Source organism: Candidozyma pseudohaemuli (assembly GCF_003013735.1).
Source record: "Candidozyma pseudohaemuli strain B12108 chromosome Unknown scaffold00013, whole genome shotgun sequence".
In the NCBI taxonomy this organism is placed as follows: Eukaryota; Fungi; Ascomycota; class Pichiomycetes; order Serinales; family Metschnikowiaceae; genus Candidozyma; species Candidozyma pseudohaemuli.
The window spans coordinates 234399-258468 of record NW_020194447.1 but is presented as its reverse complement, the minus strand read 5'-3'; the positions used below and the strand labels follow the sequence as shown (position 1 = coordinate 258468).

The following is a 24070-nucleotide window of genomic DNA, read 5'->3' as shown; positions in this document are numbered from 1 at the left end:
AATTATTTTGAAGAGACGACCACAGCGACACTGGATACCAAATCACCCAATCCAATACGGGCTCCGTAGCCAATCCAGACCTGCCATCATTCCATTAATAGGCGTAAGCCTCCATTGGCCAATCTCCCCGTCTTCTCCAGCGGCTTCCACAGCCCACCGTATTGTTCCCCCAGGCGTCAGACCAAGTCCCCCCTCCATGCCATCCCCTCCGAATGACTCCCCTTCGTAATCTCACAAACCAAAAGACAGACAAATCCACATCGCCACAGCAAGAGCTCAGAGTCATCCAACGCCGTGGACCCCTCCTTTACCAGCCCTGCGCTGCCGAATCTCCACCTATTTATGTTGCTGGTGACCCTAGACCCACCACGGAATTGCAACTGGGGAAGTGGACGGAAGTATTCAGTTCGCAGCCATACAAATGCTACTGCCAAGGAAGAAGGAAAGAGGAGGCGGCGCTTCAGCCCAGTGGGAGAAACAAAACAAGGGCTTATGGAACAAAGCCTAGAGGCCGGTCCATGCAAAGAAACCCTCCACGCAACACATCCCAACAAGTTTTGGAGAGGGAAAGGACGTTGATTGAGCAGATTAATGGAAATGGCGTAAACAAGAAACCCCGTGCATACGCCGCAAACACCCCGTTTCCAATATAGAAGGTCTAATTCGAGAGGGCCAGACCAGTACCCAATTGGTCGCCAGGGTCCTGATTCTAGCAACGGTACATGGACTAGTTTGCATGTCTGTGGTTAGGGCAACCGGGCCATGCACGCGGGCCTCCACATCTGCACGCGTATGCACGGCTGCATGGAGCCGTTTTTCCTCGTAGCGAGATACCAGAACTTTTTAAAAGAGATATCTATGTTCTGCCGGGTACGACGACTCCAACGGTGCAATTTCCACCAGCTTTCGCCCAGTAGATCGCTCACAAACCCACCGCCTTCGCTGCCCATTCCGAGGGTATGCGTCTGCAGGGTTGCAGCACATGAATACATACAGACGCACAGCACCGACCCAGCTACAGATATCGCAGCGCCGGCGGATAAGATGCTGTCTGAATTTTTTTTTTTTTTTTTTTCTTACGGTTCCATTTAAAGAGCCCGTTCCCAGCAAATCCCAACCCACATCTATGGGACGCGATCCCCTTCTCCAGCTTCCATCCATCACCGCCTCCTCGATCGCCTCTAGATCACCGCTCTGCAACCCCAACCACCCTTTCCTCAATCTCCCCTTATCATGGACCAGTTCGTGGAGGCAGACAATATCAAACAGGGCTACCTGGTGCCAAACCAGGATTACCAGCCCATGGACAAGTTCTACCCTCCCGAACTAAATGCACCACAGGGCGCCCCACAGTCAAACGGTGCCCCACCACAGAATCTCCAAAACGGCGTCAACATGGCAGCAGGACATCCCAACCCGCCAAATCACCAGCTCCCGCTTCCCCCACATCTCCAAAACCCGCCCCTCCAACCCCAGTTTTTCCCTTCTTTTCCGGCGCAGATGCCTTACTCAGGCAATATGGACGACCCGCGCTGTGTACCTCAGGACGCCATGTCACTGGTGAGAGACTTGCAAAACAACCGCATGCGAGGACTCTACGGCTACCCGGGCGGGTACGTGCCTCAGTTGAACAAAACGGAGCTGCCGAGCCAGCCGGCGTCGTCCGAATACAGCCCGATGAAAAAGGAGGACCACGGGCTCGTGCTGCTCATCCCACCTTTGCATGTTCAGCAGAAGAACGCCTCCAAGGAGGAAACAGACAACGACCACCATGCCATCACCACCAAGTGCCTGCGTTGCAAGAAGGACTTTGTGCAGAGCTTCGTCAAGGGCAAGGACGGCAAGCCTGACGGAGAACCCAAGATCTACAAGTTGTGCCACCACTGTCGAGACTTGCAGAGACAGAGGTCCCGAAGGTGGCAGAAGAAGACCAAGGACAAGCAGGGCGCGTGTCGTCGTTGCGGTGGAACCATCTCCGAGGAAGAACAGAACTACGTTCTTTGTCCACAGTGTCGAGAGTCGCTACGGCTCCGAAAGGCCAATAGGGCTGCTCAGGGCAAGTGTGTGCACTGCCTGGGGCCCATTGGTGCGCTGATAATCGGGGACAAGAACGGCGACAGACGGTCCCAGACGGGCCTGTTCAAGGTGTGCCAGCGGTGTAGAGAAAACGACAAAATCAGACGAACCAACTTGGAGCGCATGGGCAATTGCAACCGTTGCGCCAAGGCGTTGGACCCGTCGCAGCAGGGAAAGCACAAGGTGTGTACGTCGTGCCGCCAGAAGAAAAAGAAGGGTGCTCTGCTGCTGCCTCTGGAGCCCGAGAGCTCTTTGGGCATGGAGATGCCTGTTTTCCAAAACCACAACGTCCAGAGCATGCCTCAGCAAAACATGCCTCTGCTCCAGCCCCAGGCGCCTATGGGCATTGGCTATCCTATGGCAATGGGCCAGCAAATGGGCCAGATGGGCCAGATGGGTCAGCAGATGGGTCTTGGCCAGGACTACTACCAGTACAGCCAGCCTGTGCAACATCTTCCGCAGCCCATGCAGATGCCTCAGGATCAAAACCAGTCATCGTTTTCCGCTCGCGGCCGTCTCCAATAGTGCCATTGTCGGAGAAGTAGCGACAATCCCGGTGAATGGTGGACCGTGTGGAGGTGCGAACTGGTGATAATGAGCGGAGGGGTTGTCGGTGGTTGTCAGTCGGCCATTGAAAGTCTTTGGGAAATGGCTTTTTGAAGTGTGCTTTTTGGAATTGTGCTTTTTTGAATTGTGGTGTTTGGCTTCGATGTGTGGATCGAGCATCGGAATATTTCAGACTTGCACCGTCAGATGGACATGAAAAGAGAATTGTCCACGTTTTCTGATTTTTCGGTCTTTTCGCTGCTGCAACCTTTCACGTCGATCTTTTGAAAGCTTATTTTAAAGCGCTTTTCTTTAAAACCCCAAATTGCTGCAAACATCCATCAAAAATCCCCCAAAGACAACTCATCGGCTATTTCGTCTTCCCCATGGCTCTCTGGCACCTCACCCCCGCCTCTCCCAATATATTCAAATTCTAACGATCCTTACAGCCTCCTGTCGGTACCAACCGTGGTATGCGCCGCCTATGGCCGACTAATCGTGGATCAACGTACCCCAGGACGATCCTACAGCTGCAGTGGTGCTAATGTGGGCTTTGCCCTTTGGACAATGGCGCCTGGTTTGGACCGCAGAATTGGTCGAATCAGGAAACAGCCCTCTTTGGCCTACTGGTGTTGACCATACTGCTATGAAACACACAATCAGCGAGACATCGATAAACAAATAACGCTACATTCAGCAGAGCCAGCGACTCTTGGCAGCTCTAGCCGGCCCGCTTTGGACCCTATTCCCCTTCCCACCGGTGGTTCTGGCTTCCAGGTTCCATCACAAGTACGCTCTACAAGAGCCACAACAGTACATAGACGCCCTGTCACGCCACAGCTAATAAGTAATGGAAATTTCCCAGCACGTCAGCCCTGTGATATCTAGCCTAATAGACTCTTTTTTAGACATTCCTGGTATCCCATTTGCTCAATGGCATACTGTCTAACCGTACAACACGCACTCCATATTCTATATCTACAACACCCAAACGTACTACTTCCCAAAAAGCACCACCACACCCCGCCACAGCAATACACACTCGGCGCGGATACCAAAAGAAACATTGGCATTGCAGAAGAATTCCCGAATTTCTAGAAAAGTTCGAAATCCCCTCTGCACCCTCCGTCCTTATATCGGTCCACGAGCTGCCCGCCCTGCACTCTCACCATCAACTCACATTCTCGAAAAGTTGCTCTTGAACAAAAAACCAGCTCCATGCAGCTGAACAACCTGTCACAAACGTCCCTCTCCTCAAGGGACAAGGACCTTCCTCCTGTGCCTCCCTTGGACACAGCCCGACCTGCTGCTTTTCTGCTAGCTTCTCCTACAAGTCCAGCAGACGTGCTGGCACTGGAAATGGCCCGATTCCAGAAACTCAAGGCCCAGCAGCAGAAAAAGAAGACCCGCCCGGCGCCGTTGCTCAACTTGGACAAGGCCAAGCAGCCGCAGCTGAATTTCGTGGAGTCGTTGAAAACGCTAGACATTCTGGACGAACCCCAGACCCGAAAGAGACAGACCGTGATCAGCTCCATCTCTCCGACAAAGCTGGTCTACACGCCTTCGCCTCGAGACCAGAAGTTGCCTATATGGGGGTCGGCGTCGCCTGTGGCCACCACGTACGGCTCGCTGGGCTACGATCTCAGAGACGAGAAGTTTGTCCATTTAAAGGACTTAGGGCTGGGCAACCTGGGGGTGGTGCTGAAGGTGCTCCATGTGCCGCTGCAGAAAACCATGGCCCGCAAGATCATTCATATTGAAAGCAAACAGGACGTTCAGACCCAGATCATCCGGGAACTACGGATAATGCACGAGGTGAGGTCGCCGTTTATCATCGAGTTCTACGGCGCCTTTCTCCGGCCCAACAACTCCATCGTGCTATGCATGGAATACTGTAACTGTGGAGCTCTCGACAAGATCCTTCTGCTCTGCGATAACGGCCAGTTCCCCGTTCCAGCGCTCAAAAAGGCGCTGTATTCCATCCTCAGCGGCCTAACGTACCTCTACAACACACACAAAATCATCCACCGTGACATCAAGCCCTCCAACGTGTTGATGACCCACAAGGGCGAGTTCAAGCTCTGTGACTTTGGCGTCAGCCGAGAACTCACGAATTCCATCCTCATGGCCGACACGTTTGTGGGCACCTCCACCTACATGTCGCCTGAGCGTATCCAGGGTCTCACCTACGGCGTCAAATCAGACATTTGGTCCATGGGTCTCATGCTATACGAGCTTGCCACGGGTAAGAGCATATGGGTAGACGACGATGCCGACCAGTCCAAGCCGGCAGGCCCCGAGGGGATCTTGGACTTGCTTCAGCGTATCGTCAACGAGGACCCACCTTGTCTTTCGAACAAAACCAACAAGCTCACCGGAGCTCCGTACGAGCCAGACTTGTGTGAGTTCATCGAGTCTTGTTTGGTGAAGGACGATGCAAAGAGAAAATCGCCCCAGGAGCTTCTCGCCAACGAGCAAGGTTTCCTCAAGGGCGTCCCCGAAGGCGTCTACGATAAAGACGTCAAGGCATGGGCCAAGACAATCCGCAAGCGGAACAAGGAGAAAAACGAGGCCTCCTAGGCCCTGGCATGTAGTGTCTATAAATCATAAGTCATCAGCATCACGACATTTGGTCGCTGGCAAATATAAACGCGTTCATTTTCCGCTGGCACGCTGGCCGGTTCGTGTAGAATACCCGTCTAGTCTGGCATCCTTGGCGAAGCAAACGGTTGATATCGGCTGTTGAGTGGCACCGACTGGGGCACTCACTTTCTTCTTCAGTGCATAGTTTGTAATCGTCATCACAGAATAACCACGAAATGTGGGTTCTTGGCTGTTTCACCACCTCTGCTTCTTTCTTAAATCGTAGTTTCTTTCTGGTAACGTCCTCCTCTGTGACCAGATCTGAGGAGCTGAGGGTGCCCATACTCATTGATCGAAGTGGTTTCTTGGATTTTGTGGATGAATTACTGAACGTCGATAACGTCGATATTAGCTCCTCCATGAGAAATTTGTCTTTGTATGTGAGTTTCACCCGATGGATGGTTTTGTCTTCGGGCATTCTTGATAATCGTGCATCTGCATTGGCTCCAAATAACGCTACGCTGTATCGCAGTTTCGTAGAAGCCAATTTGGTGTTGATGCTCATGGCCAAGGCGGCCCTAATGGCGTCAGCGCCCGGTGCAAACACAAGAACATGATGAAATTCGTTAGCGTAATCGTTAAGCACCAAAGCTGGGTTCTTGCGAAGCCGCTCCATATCAACAAACGTCACAAATAGGTGCTCTAGGTCTAGGTGGTTGATGACCAACAAGCAGTCGTTGGCCTCGCGTGTGGCGTCGTTGAGGATCACCAACACTCGAGCCTGTGGTTCCTTGGCCAACATCCCGAGAAGGTGGTCCTTGCAGTATGAGTAGAATGGGAGGGATATGTCTGTGAGGAAGCAGCAGTCGTGAAGAGACACCAGTGAAGGTATTTTCAACAACGACAGCTGAGGTTTGGGGACCTTGATAAAGTCCTGGAGACCTCCATCGATCGTGTGCCCGTACACAAAGTCTCGTAGGCAGGGGAATTTCTTGTGGGACTCGTAGCGGCTAAAATCTGTGTGGAGAAGGAAAAGGCAATTCTGGCATGGGTCGTCTGGGGAATGGATCCAGCATGCGGACACGGGGAAGATGAAGAGTTTGTCCGAGGGCAGAAAATCCGTATTGTTGGGCTGTGTGGTTTTGGCAATAATCCGAGAACCAGGAACAACGCCATGGCCTCGAAAGTCTCGAGAATAGTCCACGGCAACGTGTCTTACTCTGAGAAGAGCATCGTGGTCGGGGGACGCAACGAGGCGGTTGAGGTGGATCACAGACTCTTTTAGCCGAGATGAAGAATGTAGTAAGCGACGGATCGGTAGCAGATTGACGGATGTCGACGCCACCAGCGAAGTGTCTGAGACCGGGGTGTCCGGGACACTGATCATGGTAGCCATCAATCGAAACGCTGGGTTCGACGGTTTTAACAGGAGTAGGCAGGTGTTGAAAAAAAAATAATAAAAAAATACGATCCGCCGTTGTACTAAAGCAGTAATTCAAGTTGCAGTACAGGAGACAGGTGGGTGCGGCTGCAAAGAGAGCGTGTGAGAGACTTCGCTTAGCTTGCCGGTGTTTGGGGCGCAAGCGGCTTGATGCGGAATGTGACAAAGCTGAGAAAACAATCATCGTCAACACAACAATAGAGCGCTGTGAATTCATTGAAGATTCGATTCTGGAACGACCGGCTGCAGATTATGCTAAGACGCGTTTTGCGAGTGTTCTAATTGAAAGAAGCGCAGCGGGACCCTGTGGGGACGCTCAAGTGCCAAATTGAGGCGCCGAAGGCTCGGAAAGCAGGCCTCGAAACGCGGCGAGGCCAAATTCGGAGGGTGGGCTGGTGGCCTATGTGCAGGACCCTGATCCCAAAGGTAAACAGCATCGAGTTGCAGCCACCCGGGGGATGGGGGTGTCAGGTGAAGCACAGTCGGTTAGACGAAGGCGATAAAAGAAAGCCCCTTCTTGTCAATGGTAAGAAAAAGTGTTCCCCATGGAGGATCGCGACTTTGTGTCAGAGTACGTAAACGCACTGTCACTATTATACTTGTGCGGCCATGCTGAATCAGGAAAACCCACCTTGTGAGGTCCTGGACTGGACCCACCCTTTAAGAAAAGCTTAATCCAGCAGGAGTGCTGGGCCTGGACCCTGGTCCGGGCTTGCGTCATATCGTGCATCACTATATCCAATATATATATTCGGCAGCCCCCTCTGGTCTGATCACCTTTCTACAGGTGCAGCTTTTTCCTCCTTTCCTCTTCATCCGCCAATGAGAGCCGCATCGCTTCTTCGATCATTCGGTCCTCGATCAGCTGCAAGTAGCGCAAGTTTTGGGTGTCGTTATTCTGACCTCGAGAGCCGTTCCCAGCACTGGTGCCGCTCCCATCGTCAACAATAAGATTCGAGGCGTGGATGGCGCTGGCAGTGGCTGCACGGCGAGCCAATTTGGACTTAGCGCTGGCCAATTTCTGCTCCCAATCGGGCCGAATAAAGTCGGTGGTGACCACACCGACGGCGTCTGCGGGCACAGACGATCTTCTCTGTTTCGGTTTTGCTTTTTGGGGGCTCAATGACCGCAGAACCGGCGTACCTGACGCCTCTTCCGAGGACAGCACCGCATCCTCGGCTGCTGCTGCTGCTGGTGCTTTGTAGTTGGCTGGGGACTGGACGCCTCCAATTCCCACGCTGAGATCTGTAGGAGAGTCGTAAGTGACACCAAAGTTGGGCATGGCACAAAATGGACAGTTGGCTGGCTCCAGGATGAGTGTGTGGGGGAGCTCGGCCTTGTTTTCGTTACTCATGTCGTCGTGCGGAGGGTGTGGGTCAAGCCGCTTGATCTGAACAAAGCACTCGCTGCAAATGGGCTGGCCACAGCAGCGGCTGACGTTGAGATAGGGCGGGAAGTAGAGAAAGCAGATCGGACACTCGGAGGCCTCGCGGTAGAGCTTGAGGAGAAGCTCCCGGTCGGGCACGTTTTCGTCTGCTTTGGATTCCTTGCGGGCCGTCATAAACTCCTCTTCGTGCTGTTTTTGTACCTCTTTCATGCTGGCCACGAGCTCCCGGACTCTTTTTTTCTGCTCTTGTCTGCGGAAGTAGTTGGCCAGAAGGTGGATCTTGTGATTATCGGCGTCGTCCGGCTCCTCTTCTTCCAGGTACGCCTGGTCAATGGCATGGAGAGGTAGCTGGCTTGCGATCGTGGCCACCTCGTCGTCGGTCCAGGAGGAATCAAAGTCCTGGAGCGGTGTAAAGAAAGGCGCTATTCGTCTGTCCACTATAAGCCCCCGGACAATCTCGGTGTTGTAGTCCAAGTTCAGCTTGTAGATTCCGTGAGGAGCCAAGAACCCGCCGTCCACGTTTTCGTCATATCTGACGATAAGAGCCAGCAAATGGGCCTGCTTGGTTTTGAGTCTTTCCTCACTCAGCAGCTTATGAGACCCGCTGGAGTTGGATCCGCTCAGATAGACCATGAAACCGGCATTTTCGAGAATCGACAGGGTCGTGTGCCTCCTTGAGGATCTCGTGTGGGTGTTGCTGTGGTGGGCTCCTACCGAGGAGGCTCTGGATCTACTCTCCTTGGTCGGAACGTTTCCCATGGTGATGTGATTTTGGAACCTGCAATAGTTTGGCTGGTGGGTTGTGAGGAATATGCAAAAAACGTGCTGTCTGTGGTTTTAAGACTTTAAGCACCGGAGTAGTAAGGTGATGAAGAAGACGTTGCTGGCGTGGGGGTGACTGAGCCCGGTCACGTGAGTGGTCATGTGAGACACAGGGACCCCTATTTGGCCGTCAGCGCCCGCATGGGGTATGGTTCTGTCGGAATAAGCTGGGCTAGCCCAGTTACATCTAAATTTAATTTGACTTTTTGTCTACGGGGCTGCTTTGGCTGTAAATTATGGGGGTTACCTGATCACCATTTCCAGTGTGTGCAGTACCGGAGGCCGTCGAGCGCCTTTAGGTTGATCGGAAGTCACAAGACTCAATAGAAAGGGTCTGGAGACTACGATTCCAGCAACTTTCAAGTGACGGTTGCTTTGCTTCGTTGTTTTTCTCGTCAAGGTTTCAGATTTCTTGCATACCGGTTTTTAAGATTCTCACATGTTGCTTGGACGGGTGTAATTTGAAAAGAGGCGCTGCACACTCCATTTGGTTGCAAAACGCAAACCCACGTAGTCCCAAAAAATAGCAAATCGGTGTATTTTCACAATTCTGACTCTTACATCAAATTCACCACCCAAAAATCACTATGTTTACAAAATCTCCCGATTTTACACCGTTCAGGGGCTGTTTGTGGGCCCCAGTGGATTCACCTATTGTCTCACTATAAGCACCGAGCGTCTTCGATTGCTCTGCAAAGGTACCGCAAAACCGACAGTGTCTCGGCTATGGACCACTGGAATATTCCATTTTTCCGTTTGTGTCTCAGACCTGCTACTTTGAAGTTTGAAGCTTGCGGGTGATAGGTTGCAACCATAAGCTGGATCGCAGTCAGCATAGACACATAACGGCGGACCCAGTGATGTCATTTTTGTTATTTTGGAACGTATTCTACAATAACGATTGTTTAAGCTTTAGACTATACATGTCAAGCTTTTTAGGAAACGCATCTTGGGCATCTGCCCAGCAATCCTACAGTGCCATGACGTGAGCTGTGTATTAATGTATTAGTCGTCACTCGTAACTCGTCTGAGACAATGTCCAGACGATCAGTGGAAGCGGGCTCGTAGGCCGAACGCTATGGCAATTGCTGCAAATACTAGGCATAGCCACACCAAGCCAATGACAAAACTCCAGAGCTTCTGCCAGTATGTGTAGCATGCAAAGTAGCGGCGATTGACGGGCCCAAAAGGGACCCGGGGAAGGTAGTGGCGGTAGCCGCCGAAATCGAAAAATCCAAACGCTAGAAGGAAGTAGATGGGCACACAGACGAGGCCCATGACCATGAGAAAAGCCCATTTGGCCCAAGGTTGGGCAGTGAGCTGCTCGTCGTCTTGAAGAAATGGTCCTTTTTCGATATCGTGGTTGTAGACGCTGGAGTCGTCGTACATGTGGTTGTGAGCTGTGCGTTTGGCCTCTTTGTCGGAGACTTTAGACGATTGAGGCAGAACCGGTGCCAGAGCGTATGGAGTGCTTTGTTCTGCGCCAAATACGGAATGTCCTGATTCTCGAAGAGCTCTTGTAGAGATCGTGGCAACGCTGTGGTGGGGCTGGTCGCCTCCAGCAAATGGACCATGGTGCACAGCTTCTGGTTCAGGAATAGCCTTGGGGACTCCATTGGCAGAATTCGAACTCAGACTGCCTGGAACAGGAGGCACACTCAGCTGGGGAGCGTTGTTTCCAGCAAAAAGCGACCACCGGTTGGGCTGGTGTTCGGCGTCTTGAACCGTATATAGCGTTACTGGAAGACCCGAGGATGAATCGATACCAGCAGTCAAGTTATTGAGGCCTCTGGAATCTCTGGATCTTGTGCTGAAACTGACTCTCGATCCGCCTCTTGAGCTCAGCGACCGGCTTGAGCCGCTGTACCGGCCTTTGCTGCTTCGGCTTCCACTTCCACTGTTACTGACAATTTCCACACTGCGTAGTCTTCCTAGTAGCTCAGCACTGGAAATCGAAGGACGCTGGCTGTCACGCACAGAGGCATGCGGCGTTCCGTATGAGCTGGTGGTTTCGTGATCAAAAGTATCCTGGCCTTCGGTGGATCTATCAGGTCTGGCCAGCTCGGTCGACTTATCGGGACTGCCGGAGTTATGGCTGAAGTCCTCCATGAACAAGAACCGGGAGTCCCGCTCCGCATCCTCGTAACCCGAAATAATCGAATATATTGTCTCTGCTTCCTCAATTTCTGCCTGGGAATGAGCCAGATGGCCCAGTGAGTCTGTGTCTGCAAATTCATCCACACTGACTTCCGCCTGGGACGATATAAGCGAGTTCATGGAAGCTGTGAAGGGAAAAGACAGAGCCATGTTTCTGGGAGGCTTGACTTGCCCTGATGCGCTAGAACGGGCCACCTGGGCCACGCCTGTCCTTGGTTTTCCAGGACTGCCAAATAGGCTTTGGAACGATCGTCTTTTATTGTTTTTGCCCATCTTTCATGTCCTTGAGGAAGGTGTAGTTGTTTAGCGAATGAATTGAAGACCGGAAGGTGTTGGAAACTCCGAGTCCCTTTGTTGTTTGTTGCTGTAGCGAATGACTGGGGTATCAATGAGTGAATAACTGAGCTACCGATGGGTAGGTAACTGCGTTATTGTGGGTATCAGGATGGGAAGGAACGAAAGGACGCCTGGAAAGGCTGGGTATAAGGATAGTTGTATTTCAAGAAGATGAAATGAAACAATGACTGGTTGTGCTTCTTCGGTCGAAGTTCAGATGTTCCAGCTTGTTTGTATGCATCTGTGCTTGTTTATGTTGCTTCCCAATTGGGCCAATTACTTGCATGCACAGCGCCTTCCCCAACTCCACAACGAGGCGTCCCAGAAGTCTGCCGACTTCTCCGCATAAAATCCCTAGAGCTGGCCAGCAGAATCCATGTTTTTGGGAGTTCAAACGAATAATTTTGGCTTTTTTGAAGTGGATGTTTTCCAGGTGTCTTAGTTGATGGAAGCATAGCATGCAGGACTGACGCTGGGCCAAGCCGCTTTAGGCAAGATGAGCTGGGTTATTTCGCAGCCATTTGCAGCCAATGCTGGGCGACTTACGAAAGCGTAAGGAAATATTATTTGGACCAAAGGGTGGGTTTCAACATTCCGCTACTCCATGAAATTCCGTTTGGCAGTTTGGTTTAGAGGATTTTGGGCTTGAATAATGAAGGGTCGAGTTGTAAATCCTCTGTCATTGACTTAAGAAAAGCTTATACAATAAAGCTTATGGACGTGGCAGCCCACCGAGGCGAGTTCGCCTATCTGAACAATGGCATCAGCCAGCAATGTCAAGAAGGGAATGGTTTGTAGATCTGGTTTCCCAAAGGGGGCTTCATGGAGATGTTTTTGGCAGCACTGGCCGAAAGTTCTTCTTTCGTTACAACCTGAGCGAATGGAATTCCAGTAGGTTCTCAGATGTCTGGATAGGTTGATCTTTTCCGAAAATCAAGCTGATCAGTAACAGAACGGTGTAAGCCGAGCCAGCAGTTATGGATTTTTACCCGGGGAATATGGATTAGTGATCAGGAGTAAGAATTCCCATACAATGTTTCCAGACAGCCTATCTTCGAACTAGATAATTTGAAATCGATCTAGGAACTGTTTCTAACCTCAAACAAGATCACGGTAGCCCAGTACAAGCCCTTCATTCTCCAATATCATCTTTTCTGAGCTGAAAGGTCAAGCTATGCTTCTGATGAAGAAGACATCAATCACATTTCCCCGTCAGTGCCACAGAAACTGGGTGGCTTACACCGATTGAGCCCACGTTAATAAGCAAATCGTAAAGTCAAAATTGTCAAAAATTGATGATTCTTCTCTCACTATCAGAGAGACTGTTTTGTGGGACCCAGTAGCGAACCGAAAAACAGCTTCTCATTTCTAGACCATACCCATGGATCAGAGGTATCATAACCAAACACCTTCCACCTTAGCAGAATCAAACACATATTGGAGCTCACGTGGCACCAAGAGAATCTTGCAAAATCATGGGGTAAATTTCGTCTTCACATTTCTATTGTCCTTTCACGGCTAACTCGCCTCAGGCTCACTTAGTGCCCTCGGTGAAAAGAAACTCCACCGAGTTTATAGCCGAAAAACGCCGAGAATCCGAAATCACCTAAGCACAGAGAGCCACAAGATGACGAAGACGGCGGAGAACACACAGTTTGCGAGGCTGTCGGTGCACAGTAACAATACCTAGATCTACAAGCGGCTCGGGTGGTTTTGCGTTCGATCTCGTAAAAGCATCATTCTTTGAAAAAAATTCAACTCAGTCTTAGTGCAATTAAATCAGCTCCGAAATTAAACCAAATAATAATTGTGCCTTTGGCGCAGGGTCTCTTATTTCCAGGGCTTATAAGCTGTGGCTCGTGCGCATATCTAACTATGTGGCTCAAGATTACGAGTCTATAATCGTATTGCGTTATCAATCAAGACCTCCTGAGCCCAGAGATCCACACCGAAAGATGGGGTATATAACAGGGCGTTTTTGCAGACATCTGTAGTCGGACAAGATCAAATATGGGCAACTACTGGAAAGTCGCTGGATCCGAGTTGAACGATCAACTCCACTTGAAGGACCTTAAAGAGCAGTACAGCTCTGGCAAGCTTGCAGACGCCAGTGAGGTGGAAAACGAGCTCTCCAAGGTGAAGTACCCTGAGTATCTCAACAAAATCAAGTTGGAGGACGTTGCTGTTCATGAACATGTAAACCCAGACCATGTCAAGAACGATAAGGGCCATTTGGGCGACCCTACTTTCAAGAACCTCTTCAAGGCGGGCCTGAAGATTGAAAAGTTCGACTTGTCTCCCAACTTGGGCACTGAAATAGACGGCGTTCAGCTTAGTGAGTTGGACGATGCTGGAAGAAACGATTTGGCCTTGTTCCTCGAGACTAGAGGTCTTGCCGTTTTCAGAAACCAGGATTTCAGAGACAAGGGTCCTGCCTTTGCCAGAAGCTTCGGCCAGTACTTTGGTCCCTTGCACATCCACCCTGTGGCCTACTCCGCCAAAGACCATCCTGAATTGTTGGTCACCTTTAGAGGAGCAGGTGGACCTGAAAGATGGGAACAAAACTTCCGCTTCAAAACCAACACCAACGCCTGGCACTCGGATATCAGTTTCGAGGAGTACCCTTCTTCTTTCTCCTTCTTTGTCGCCTTGGAGGCTCCTCCATCTGGTGGTGATACTGTGTTTGTGGACTTGAGAGAGGCCTACAAGAGATTGTCACCTCCATTACAGAAGTTTTTTGAATCTTTGACGATTATCCACTCGAATGAGATTCTCCAGAAGGTTGCTGCTGTTAGAGGTCTGTTGAGCAGAGACAAGAAGGTCTTATACACTGAGCACCCATTGGTGAGAAGCCACCCGGTGACGGGCGAAAAGAGTTTATTTTTCTCCAGAGGGTTCATCCACAAGATCAAGGGCTTGAAGGAGTCCGAGTCTGCCTTCATCTTGAACTTCTTGGAGGACCACTGCCTCAACAACCCTGAGATCCAGGTCAGAGCCAACCACAGAGGAACAGACGCCAGGACTGTGATTGCCTGGGATAACAGGTTTTTGGCCCACACTGCCGTGTTGGACTTCCTCAACCACGAGACCTCTGCCCGTCACCATTTCAGAATCACTGTTCTTGGTGAGAAGCCGTACTTAGAGGACAAGAAGGTGGAGGACTCCGACTCTGACGGTGAAGACAGACATCCCAGAGCCTACTAGGCAGAGACAGAATAAGTAGTTTGAAATTATGCTTGATTTGGAATTCCCCAGAGAGTGAAATGTTAGTGGTGTAATTGAAAAAATGTTTGGATATTGCCCAATGTGGGACATTCATGGTGCTCCATACAGTGTTGGACCACTTGGGTGCAAATTTCGCAGCCAATTGGTCCAGTCCTAGAAAATATCATCAGCAGGTGGTCATTCCATACTCCACCTGGAATTGGTTTTTGAACTTCAGAATGTCGATTTGGCCAGTAAGGCTGTGCTCGTAAGTCCAACCTAAAACTCTCTTATTGTCGCTTAGAGAGTGGAAAATTCCACAATGAAGAATTCAGCATTCTGCGTAGACGAGGGTCGCTAATCTTGAATATGGCTAAGCCGAATATTCGAAAATAGGGGAATTGGAAGATCCCAATTGCCCGCCCAATGCAAATTCCATTACGAGCCCACCTAGGGGTATCCCTTATTCAACCCCTATTTTTAGTCTCTTTGTATTCTGGTTCATCAATTGTAGACAAAGTCTACAGTGTACAAGGAATGAACGGAACTTCGGTGCCGCCCTTGCTGATAATTAGGCCCAATTGGTCCAAGTAGTCGACATATTAAGACCACTTTCCTAAATTAGCCGGAGGGGTATCCGAGTGCAAGACTACAATGAGATCCAAGACAAGTTTTATTAAAGTACAGGTATCAAACGAAAGCATAAGGGTTTGCGCGGGAAGAAGAATCAAACATTTTTGTCATATGGCAAAACACAAGGGGTCAACGACTAGCGCAGCCCTCAGTAGTTCAACCTGAGCTTCTTGAATTCTCTCTTGTCGTGGTACGTGGCGCATGGGTCGGATGGAGCAGCCTCGTGCCACACAGTCAGACTCTTTCTGACGGTGGTGTAGACAGTGCCAACATCGCCATTACCAGCTGGAGCCTCAGTGGTCTTAGGAGTAGAGGCTGGCTGAGTGGTGGCTGGGGTGGTGGCAGCAGCCAGGGTGGTGGTTGGACGAGCAGAAGTGTCGGCCTCACCACACTGACCAGTAACGGCCTTGAGCACGTTACGACCAATGGTGGACAAAGTGTCGGAGTCAAGGAGGAGGTCAAGCAACTCTGGGATAAGACCGGAGTTGGTGATGGCAGAGACAAGCTCACCAATACTGAGGTTGGTCTCACCGTCGCTCTCAATGATGGCTCTGATCAAGTCAGCACCAAAGTCAATGAAAGCACGGTCAGTGAGGACGGCAATGACAACAGAGGAAGCCAAGCCAGAGTTGGCCAAACTCTCCAACAAGTTGTTGACAATGTTGTTCACGTCAATACCGTCTCTCTTCTCCATGTCAAGCATGCTTGGTTTCATCAAACCATCCTTCTTCAAGAGCTCGACAGTCTCCTCGTGGGTCATGATACCACCCTCAAGAAGCTGCTCACGCTTGCCGAAGAGGTTGCCAAGAAGACTTCTGATAACGTCAGTGGCAATTCCAATCACAGAGACGTAGACCTCACAGTCGCTGAGGACATCAGTGAGCACTCTGCTAAGCAAACCAGAGTCCACAAGAGCCTTCAACAAGGTGGTCAAGTTAATCTGAGAGTTCTCCAAAACCCAGACGATAGCGTTGATGGCAATCTGTCTCAAGTTAGGCTGGGTAACGAAGAACTTCAACACAGTTGGAGCCAAGTCAGTGTCGTTAATGGCGCTCAACACCTTGGTGACAATCTCGTACTCTCTGGCGGTCAACTGCTCGTCCATGTTGGATCTCTTGACTCTCATCTCATCCAACTCCTTCAATTGCATCAAGGTACCCTCCAAGTCTTGTCTCTTGGCAAGGGCAGAGTCCAGGAGGGCAACATCGGAAGATGCGTTATCAACCTGGGCAGGGGCAGCATGGACTGCGGTGGCGGCCAAAGTGGCAATCAAGGCGGACTGGCTAAACTTCATCTCTCAATTGGTTGGGGCTTGACAAAACGAGTGTGGGTGGTGAACTTTTGACCGTTTCTTTGGATTTTGTGAATCAGTAAACACTCAAAAATTTATGAGGAATTGCAGATACATGCCGCTAGTGCCTTATATATTTAACCAGTGCATACTGCGTCCAGCAATAACTTTGTTTTGTCGTCAGGATCAAGAATTACTGTAACAAGTTATAACGTGTTTCACTGGTTGCAAAATCTTTACCCGATTAGGAAGTGACATTTTGAACAGTGCTGCGCGCGTGCAGGCAAATATGCACAAAACTCATTATATCCTCGATGCGCCCTAGTCTGAAGGGGAATAGCCACAACTGCATTGGGAATGTGTCTTGGATGCATCTTTTGTCACTTCCTCGAACGGGTAGGACCCGGATCTTGCGAATTATTCGTGCGGGCCTTAGGTATTGTGGCCTCGGGTGTCGGCACAAGTCTCGGCAGAGCCCTTTTAGTAGCCAAGGGTACCATCTCGGAACTTCCAAGGTTCCGATGCCACTCGTTCCATGCCAAATTAGTAAACTTGTTTACTTCTTTCTCGCTTGCCAGGTAGGTTAGCGTTCCGACGCTTATACTGCTTAACCATGCAGCATCTTGCTGAATACCCAGAAACCGTGCGCCTTGACAAGGACCCCCAAGGTTGGCTTAGCAGATCCGTAAGATGGATCAGCGTCTGTCAAAAAAGCTCATTAACAGAGCCTGTTTCTTGGTGCCGTCCGACTTCTTGTTGGAAGGAGTTGCTTTCTTAGGCGCTGGAGCGGCTCTCCTTGCCGGCTTGGGCGCCTCATTCTTCTTGGGTTCCGCCTTTTTAGTCACTATGTAGCCTTCGTCGTCAATTGTTGTAACAGGCTCAGGCTCCTGGGCATCCTCTGCCGTGCCTGCGTTCTCGCCCGCCTGCGGCGTGGGCGATTTGGATGTAAGAGAACGCAACGATGAACCCTGGGGCAACAGCGGCGCGACAGTGGCTTTGGGCTGCTGCTCGTTCTCCTGAGGCTTGGATTGAGCTTCTGGCTCGACCATGATGGGCTCTTCCTTCTCCTGCGCCTCTTTGGTGTCGTCGTTATCTGAAAAGTCGCTGAGATCGTCCAAGAACAACGAATTGAGATCAGTGGTTTTGGCAGGAGCTGCTTTCTTCTGTGGCTCCTCTTCTTCGGGCTCTTCCGTCTCATTAGAGACAATCACACGCTCCTTCGGCTGCTTGCTCTCCAATTTCCTAGACTTGTACTGGTAACCCGAGCTCTGGTCGGGCTTGCGCTTCTTCGAATCGTCCTCTTTCTGCTTCTTCTCGTCCTTACGAGAAACATAGTTCGATAACAATGATGCTTGTGGTTTTTCCTTTCTAGACTGGTATTGAAGCTTTGGCTTGGATTCCACCTTTGGTGCCTCTTTCTTTGGTTCTGCTTTAGGCTTTGGTGGCTCAACCTTAGAACGTGGTGCAACCTGTGCCAGAACAGTCTTGAGCGGTCTTCCACGGATCATGCCTAGCTCGTAGTAGGATTCCACTTTATCGAAATCCACAGGTCGCCTGAGCTGCTCCAATGCTATGTCGCTTGTGCTGAATGAAAATTTGTTCTGGGAAATGCTGTATATGTGGATGGAGCCAACCTGATCAAACAGATCCAGTAGGTAATTTTCATCGGGGTTTTCCACGATTTTCACCACAGTTTTCGTGCCCTGGGTCCCGCTGGCCACGTACAACGCGTTCAACTTCTCCTTGTTCAGAGAATAGTAGGCATAAAGGATCCGTTTGGCCTGGGAAGTATGCACATTAAGATCACGAGAAACTGAGCTGAAGGTGACAGTATGAGAATCAAGTTTATCGGCGATATATCTAACCTGATCTGGGGTTATATCCATGGTCATCTTATTCACGATGAAGGTTGATCAGACTACTAAAGCGCGTTAGAGGTGGTGGGAGGAGTATATACAGGTCAATCTTCGGCCAGTCCTAGGGTCCGTGAATAATCAGGATATTATTAAGAGTTTGAATTTTTCAATTTGAAGGCTGATCTTCTGTCGGAGCTCAAATTCTGGTGGGACCGAAAAATCTGAAAATTTGAGTGTGGGGTGAAAAATTCCGGAGGTGCTTGAAACACCCTCATCAGATACAATGTTTGGATGGTCACCATTCAGGCGTTGTTTTTTTTCGCTAATTAGTCCCTTTTCGAATCTTTAATTTTTCTTGAGTTAATCATTATTTGTCCATGCACAATCCTTCCGTAAGGCACCCCAGATCGGAAAAGTCACAATACAAGAAAAGAGGATAATGAGCAAGGCTCGAAAACCAGAATACCTCATGTTCGCCGGAATTACACCCCTCCAAGCCAGAAGTCAAGCATTTTCTCCGGGCATGAGCTGGAATTCTTGCTTCCCCTCCTAGTCTACAATGCCACTACAACAATGCGGCATGAACAAAGGAACGCCGCTTCAATTTCTTAGCGATTTTCATATCCAAAACATCCATTTTCTATAAACCCTAAAGCTCGTCCTTGCGGCCCAAGTACTTTGCCTTCTCTGCAGCACGGGCCTCCAAACTGCCTCCCAATTGGTTGTTGATCATGTCCTCGGTTACACCTCCCGAGATAAGGGTGTTCCAGGACTTGATTCTCTCAAAGCCATTGCGGGCGTATTGGTAGTCTTGGAAGGCCTGGATGATTCTGTCTCTGCTGGTGGCAACGAAGGGGCCATGCTGCACAATGGGCTGCTCCAAAACCTGGCCTCCCACAAGCACAAACTCGGCATCCTTGGTGTTGGACTCAGGGTACTCACCCAGAATGGTGTCACCGTCAGCGTTGAAGAAGACGTTGTCGAACTCCTTGGCCTTACGGTCACCGAGCTTGAGAGTGCCACCTTGCAAAAGGTACAAGAAGAAGTTGAAGTCCTTAGGCACCTTCTGCTTGAACAGAGAGCCTGGCTTCATCCTATAGTGGTAGTAGTTGACCGGCGTGTAGGCCAAGTCCTTCTCCAGCTTGACGCCCAAAGACTCACCGGAAATGACTCTGACAATGACCTTGCCGTCCTGGTCGGTAACCTCGGGAACCTCCCACTCTTTCAAGTCTCTGTATCTAGGCTCGACTTCCTTGAGCTTCTCAGGCAAGTCGACCCACAATTGCAAACCAACGTTGGCAGAGCCGTCTGGGTGGATCACAGGCATCTCAGAGTGCACGGTACCACGACCAGCGGTCATGAATTGAAGGTCGTTTTCTCTCAAAACACCCTTGGAACCAGTGAAGTCCTCGTGGGCAAAAGCACCCTTCAACATCAAGGTGATGGTCTCCTGACCCAAGTGAGGGTGCTCGGGGAAACCACCCTTACCGTTGGAACTGAAATGGTCAAACATCAAAAAGGGAGAAAAGTTTCTCATGTTCATGTTGCCTATACTTCTTCTCACTCTGGCACCCACACCTTCAGCCTGTTCGATGGCAGGCATAATAGCTTTGATAGATCTCGTAGTCATGGCGCTTGCAATAGTCAATAGGAAGCAGAAAAAGATAATTCTCATTAACTTTCACTCTGGAAATCGGCCCCTTATAAGTACGCTGCTAGTCATTATTTAGTAAATGCACCGAAGGCAGCTAGTCAGCGGGGACGGCATACAGTGACTGAGTATTACTAAAATACTACCAACTGATGGAGCAAACCCTGGGGTAATCTATGCAGGAGATAAGCTTGTTTGACGGGGTTAGTCAAATCGGACTGTGCCAGATGACATATCCTGTGCTGCGTGTGTAAAAGGGTGATGAAATCCGGGAAACATGATTTGATGATATTTCTGGAAGTTTCGAGAGTTCTTTATTTTGCAATGTGGATTTTCGCTTAGACACTTTGGAATTGACGTGACTAGATAACGGCATTAAGCCTCATCTCTAGTTGGTCTATCGGTTTGACAGCATTGTTTCGTGGGGCGTGTTTTGGTTTGAAACCGGCAACGATGCGTTTTCATTGTGAGAGATCTTCAGGTTTTTGATTCCAATGATAAGATAATTTACATTTATTGCAGGGCCGTTTTTGATGCCAGTGGTACAACATTTCACAGTTTCAATCTGCTCTGAAGCACAATGATGGATATCGTTACCCCGGACTTTGAAAAATTTATTTCCGCAACAAATCAAAACAATGAGTCCGTTTTACGTCGTCCTCAGATTGTGACCTTCTTACGCCTAAGGCACATAATCGTTCATCTATTCATCTACTCATCTATTCATTTGCAGCAATTCCAGGCTACTACTTCTTCGTGGCAAACGTGAAGACCGTGGGATACACCACATGCAATGGTTCATCCAAACCCACGCCAAGTGCCTCTGCCAATTTGTCAATCAACTCGTCCGCTGCATCTGGCTTATCTGGATTGTCGTGCTTCCAGTTGTGGTAGCCAGACCAGCTTTTTGCTTGGGATCTGAAGGTTTCAAGAGAGACGTTTCTTTCAATGTACAATGGGGTAAAGCTGGCGCCTCCCTCGTTCTCGTGAGGGTGGTAGTAATGTCTCACAATGTCCTTGAACTCCGACTCGGGCGGACTTATATGCGATAAGGTGGTTCTGAAAATGTCGTGGCCTGGCTGATCAAAGTAGGGGCCAAAGAACCGTTCGTACGAGTCTCCGTACTTCTTCTTGGACGAGTCGTACAGCCACTCAACTACAAGATCAGTGGCCTTCTGGTTGCCCACGAAGACGGGATCAAAGTAGAACCAGTATGCGAGAGTACCTCCAGATTTCAAGATTCTGGCACTTTCGGCAAAGAATTTAGGATGGTCGAACCAATGGCAGGCTTCGGCTGCTGTGATCAAATCGACCGTGTGGGGCTGTATTTCCTCTGGTGCCTGTTCTGCTGGAGTAGCATAGAACCGGATCTTATCGGAGAACTCCACCCTGGGGTCCTTGGTGCAATGACCAATCATGGCTGGTGAGAAATCGGTACCAATCACTTGTTTGAAGTAATTGAGGAGCTTGAAAGCCACGAAACCTGGTCCACAGCCAACGTCCAAGGCTAGATCCAAAGAGCCTCCATGGGACTTGTGGTGTTCGACCAAGTGGTCGTAGAAGGTGTCCGGGTACGTCGGTCTTGCGGCGTTGTAGCGTTCAGCGTCAAAGTCCTGATCCTGGTAGGTAGTCATTTTGGAAAATATAAGGAATTAGGCCAATTGAGTAGGAAAAGAGGCGGTATTTATACTTCTATGGTTTGCGGTACAGCGATGCACTCCACATATTAACCGCATATCCAGGGGTCCAGAACCATTGCAGACCTGCGATGTCAAGGCACTAAAATAGATTGAAGTTTTTTGGAGTGATTTCTAAGAGGTTCATAATTTCATATACCGTTAGAAAATTTTTGAATTTAACCCAAATGGTCAGTGAATGTGGAACTTCTTTGAACCCTGGATCGGATATATCCACTGCGATGCAGGTAAACTGACCTCGAGATTAGCACACAGATGAGTCAACGACAAACTAAAAAAGCTATAATTTTGAACTTCATAATCAATTGAGGTTGTTCGAATAGCCAAGAATAGCTCATTTGTGTTTTGCTATTAATTGTGGATTTCGATTTTATAGGAACTGCCTCATGATGGCTGCAAAAGGGGAGAACCGAGGTTTTCGGGAATACTTGAAGATCACCGAATGAGTCAAGAATATGACAAATTCATCCATTTTAAAGCGTATTGAGTGAAAAATAGCCCGGTACCGGCCTTGTATTCAACAGCTGCATCTTTCAGCATAATGTGTAAAATCAACGGTCATGCCGTTCCTTATATGGCAACCGTTTGTTGACATTCAGTGACCGTCTCGGGAATTAAACGATGAGATTTGAATGACATAAAGTCTTTACTATACAAATTTAATGCATAATAAATGTGACGATGGTGTTTCCCGATAGTTCGGAAAACGATGCATATTCGGATAAGCTTCCTGCTTATCTCGATGATCAATGCACGGAATGCCGATCGTGGTGAGAAATGCGTTACATTCAACTTTCTAACCTCTACAATACAAAGTCCAATATTTATCAATTGCGTTCCTCATTACATGCTATTACATCGCAGGCCAGGGGGTTATTATTAGGGCTCTGCTTAGATTGTCTTTTTGTTCTCGCTGACAGGAGTGCTGACAGCGGTGTTGGACTCGGACGAGTCCGTGGAGTTTGTGGAAGCGGTTGAAGCTGACTTCTTCATCAAGGCATCCTTTCTCTCTTGTCTGCGGGCCAAGAAAAGCTTGTACTTCTCCAAGGTGATCTTGTTCTGCTTGTCCTTGTACTCTTGCACAAACTGGTACTGGGTGTTGGAGATGCGGTCCCAGATGGTGAAGAAGGGCTGGGAGAAGTTGTTGCGGAAGCCCCAGTTCTGATGGTGGATGTCGTGGTAGATGGCGTTGTTTGGGAAAAGGAACTGGAAGGGGTCCCATGGAAGGCGGTAGCCGCAGTGGTCATCCACGGTCTTCATCGTAGCGAAAACGTAGACGAAAAGAGACTCACGAGGCGAGAGCTGCGTGACAATGCCTGCTATGCCTGTTCCCACAGTGTCGAGCAAGAAACCCTCCACTGGGTCGTTGTAAAGAGCACCGTAAGCGTAGGGCACATAGAGACGGTGGTGTCTCGAGTGGAAACGCCTGTAGAGGGTCTTGTTCAAGTGCATCGTCCTGTGAAGCCAGTACTGCCAGGTATCGATGATGCAGAAAGCAAAGCCCATGCGGAGCACCAGCCAGCCGTAAGTGTAAGCAAACCAAAGCAACGAGTCAGAGACCCAAGAGGGAGCCCAGTTGTGCTTGAGGTACCATATCTGGTAGAGCTCGTGACCCGTCGTGGGAGGGGGGTCGATACGGTAAACAGCGTAAGCCACCACCAGCTGGATGATGTGCTGCACCACAACGTCAAACAAGACATCACGCAAAGGCGCCTTGTTCCGCAGCTCCTCCTCTTCAGAGGGATGGATACGGTATTTCTCCGCGAGCTCGTACACGTCGATTATATGGAAAAAGGTGGAGTAGGTCCAGTAGGCGATAACGGGAGCGAAAATAGCCAAGATGCCATCGGGGATTCCCGGGATAAGATCGCCCTTGGGAGCGACTAGCACCGGCGGAGGTAAAAGAGCATCGGCCACGGCTGCCAGGATGTTAGCGGGAGGCAGTAGCACGTCCATGTTTGAAAAAGACAGTGGTGTGTTTGTGAGCTGAGGATGCGCAACGCTTATATAGTGGAGCAGGAAAAATAAAAAGAAACCCATACGCAGCTCGGAAAGCACGTGAGGCCGATACAAGAATAGATGCCACCATGTAGAAGGACAGTTGCGTTCAACGGACGGGTGGATTACGGAAAGGGAAAGCGGAAGAATTGAATTAGGGATTGACGTAATTTATTTGGAATTCGCCATTGTAAATCCGAAGTCCGAGGCTATACAGCAACTCACCCGATGGGGCCCCTATCCGGATGAACTTGCTGGATTAAAACATTACTGGAGAGTTTTTAACATGCAATGAGTGTTTTTCTGGCTTGATTCGAAAAGTGGCCTCTTGCATTGGTAGTGCATGGCCTGAGGTGGTCGGGTGAGATTTGTAAAGCGAGGAGTTCTGGACG

The 24070-nt window shown here is 49.7% G+C and overlaps 10 protein-coding genes across 10 annotated transcripts; 2 read left to right on the top strand and 8 right to left on the bottom strand.

Moving 5' to 3' along the window:
* Nucleotides 1–1233: 1233 nt before the first annotated feature.
* C7M61_004293 (uncharacterized protein) lies at nt 1234–5202 on the top strand (the record flags this gene model as incomplete). The annotated part of the gene is made up of 2 exons (XM_024859615.1): nt 1234–2573; nt 3837–5202. 2 exons carry the CDS (start codon nt 1234–1236, stop codon nt 5200–5202), a joined length of 2706 nt encoding a protein of 901 aa, XP_024712284.1.
* A 40-nt stretch (nt 5203–5242) lies between these two features.
* On the bottom strand, nt 5243–6592 carry C7M61_004292 (uncharacterized protein; the record flags this gene model as incomplete). The annotated part of the gene is made up of 1 exon (XM_024859614.1): nt 5243–6592. One exon carries the CDS (start codon nt 6590–6592, stop codon nt 5243–5245), a length of 1350 nt encoding a protein of 449 aa, XP_024712283.1.
* An 835-nt stretch (nt 6593–7427) lies between these two features.
* SIP5 (Sip5p) lies at nt 7428–8792 on the bottom strand (the record flags this gene model as incomplete). The annotated part of the gene is made up of 1 exon (XM_024859613.1): nt 7428–8792. The coding sequence occupies one exon, from the start codon at nt 8790–8792 to the stop codon at nt 7428–7430; it is 1365 nt and encodes a 454-aa protein (XP_024712282.1).
* A 1110-nt stretch (nt 8793–9902) lies between these two features.
* On the bottom strand, nt 9903–11162 carry C7M61_004290 (uncharacterized protein; the record flags this gene model as incomplete). The annotated part of the gene is made up of 1 exon (XM_024859612.1): nt 9903–11162. One exon carries the CDS (start codon nt 11160–11162, stop codon nt 9903–9905), a length of 1260 nt encoding a protein of 419 aa, XP_024712281.1.
* Nucleotides 11163–13358: 2196 nt separating this feature from the next.
* C7M61_004289 (TauD/TfdA dioxygenase family protein) lies at nt 13359–14552 on the top strand (the record flags this gene model as incomplete). Its single annotated transcript, XM_024859611.1, has 1 exon — nt 13359–14552. The coding sequence occupies one exon, from the start codon at nt 13359–13361 to the stop codon at nt 14550–14552; it is 1194 nt and encodes a 397-aa protein (XP_024712280.1).
* A 781-nt stretch (nt 14553–15333) lies between these two features.
* C7M61_004288 (uncharacterized protein) lies at nt 15334–16479 on the bottom strand (the record flags this gene model as incomplete). The annotated part of the gene is made up of 1 exon (XM_024859610.1): nt 15334–16479. One exon carries the CDS (start codon nt 16477–16479, stop codon nt 15334–15336), a length of 1146 nt encoding a protein of 381 aa, XP_024712279.1.
* A 692-nt stretch (nt 16480–17171) lies between these two features.
* On the bottom strand, nt 17172–18368 carry POL32 (DNA polymerase delta subunit; the record flags this gene model as incomplete). The annotated part of the gene is made up of 1 exon (XM_024859609.1): nt 17172–18368. The coding sequence occupies one exon, from the start codon at nt 18366–18368 to the stop codon at nt 17172–17174; it is 1197 nt and encodes a 398-aa protein (XP_024712278.1).
* A 613-nt stretch (nt 18369–18981) lies between these two features.
* On the bottom strand, nt 18982–19962 carry PRN1 (Prn1p; the record flags this gene model as incomplete). Its single annotated transcript, XM_024859608.1, has 1 exon — nt 18982–19962. One exon carries the CDS (start codon nt 19960–19962, stop codon nt 18982–18984), a length of 981 nt encoding a protein of 326 aa, XP_024712277.1.
* A 767-nt stretch (nt 19963–20729) lies between these two features.
* On the bottom strand, nt 20730–21617 carry C7M61_004285 (uncharacterized protein; the record flags this gene model as incomplete). The annotated part of the gene is made up of 1 exon (XM_024859607.1): nt 20730–21617. The coding sequence occupies one exon, from the start codon at nt 21615–21617 to the stop codon at nt 20730–20732; it is 888 nt and encodes a 295-aa protein (XP_024712276.1).
* A 954-nt stretch (nt 21618–22571) lies between these two features.
* On the bottom strand, nt 22572–23636 carry SUR2 (sphingosine hydroxylase; the record flags this gene model as incomplete). The annotated part of the gene is made up of 1 exon (XM_024859606.1): nt 22572–23636. One exon carries the CDS (start codon nt 23634–23636, stop codon nt 22572–22574), a length of 1065 nt encoding a protein of 354 aa, XP_024712275.1.
* Between the last annotated feature and the right edge of the window lie 434 nt (nt 23637–24070).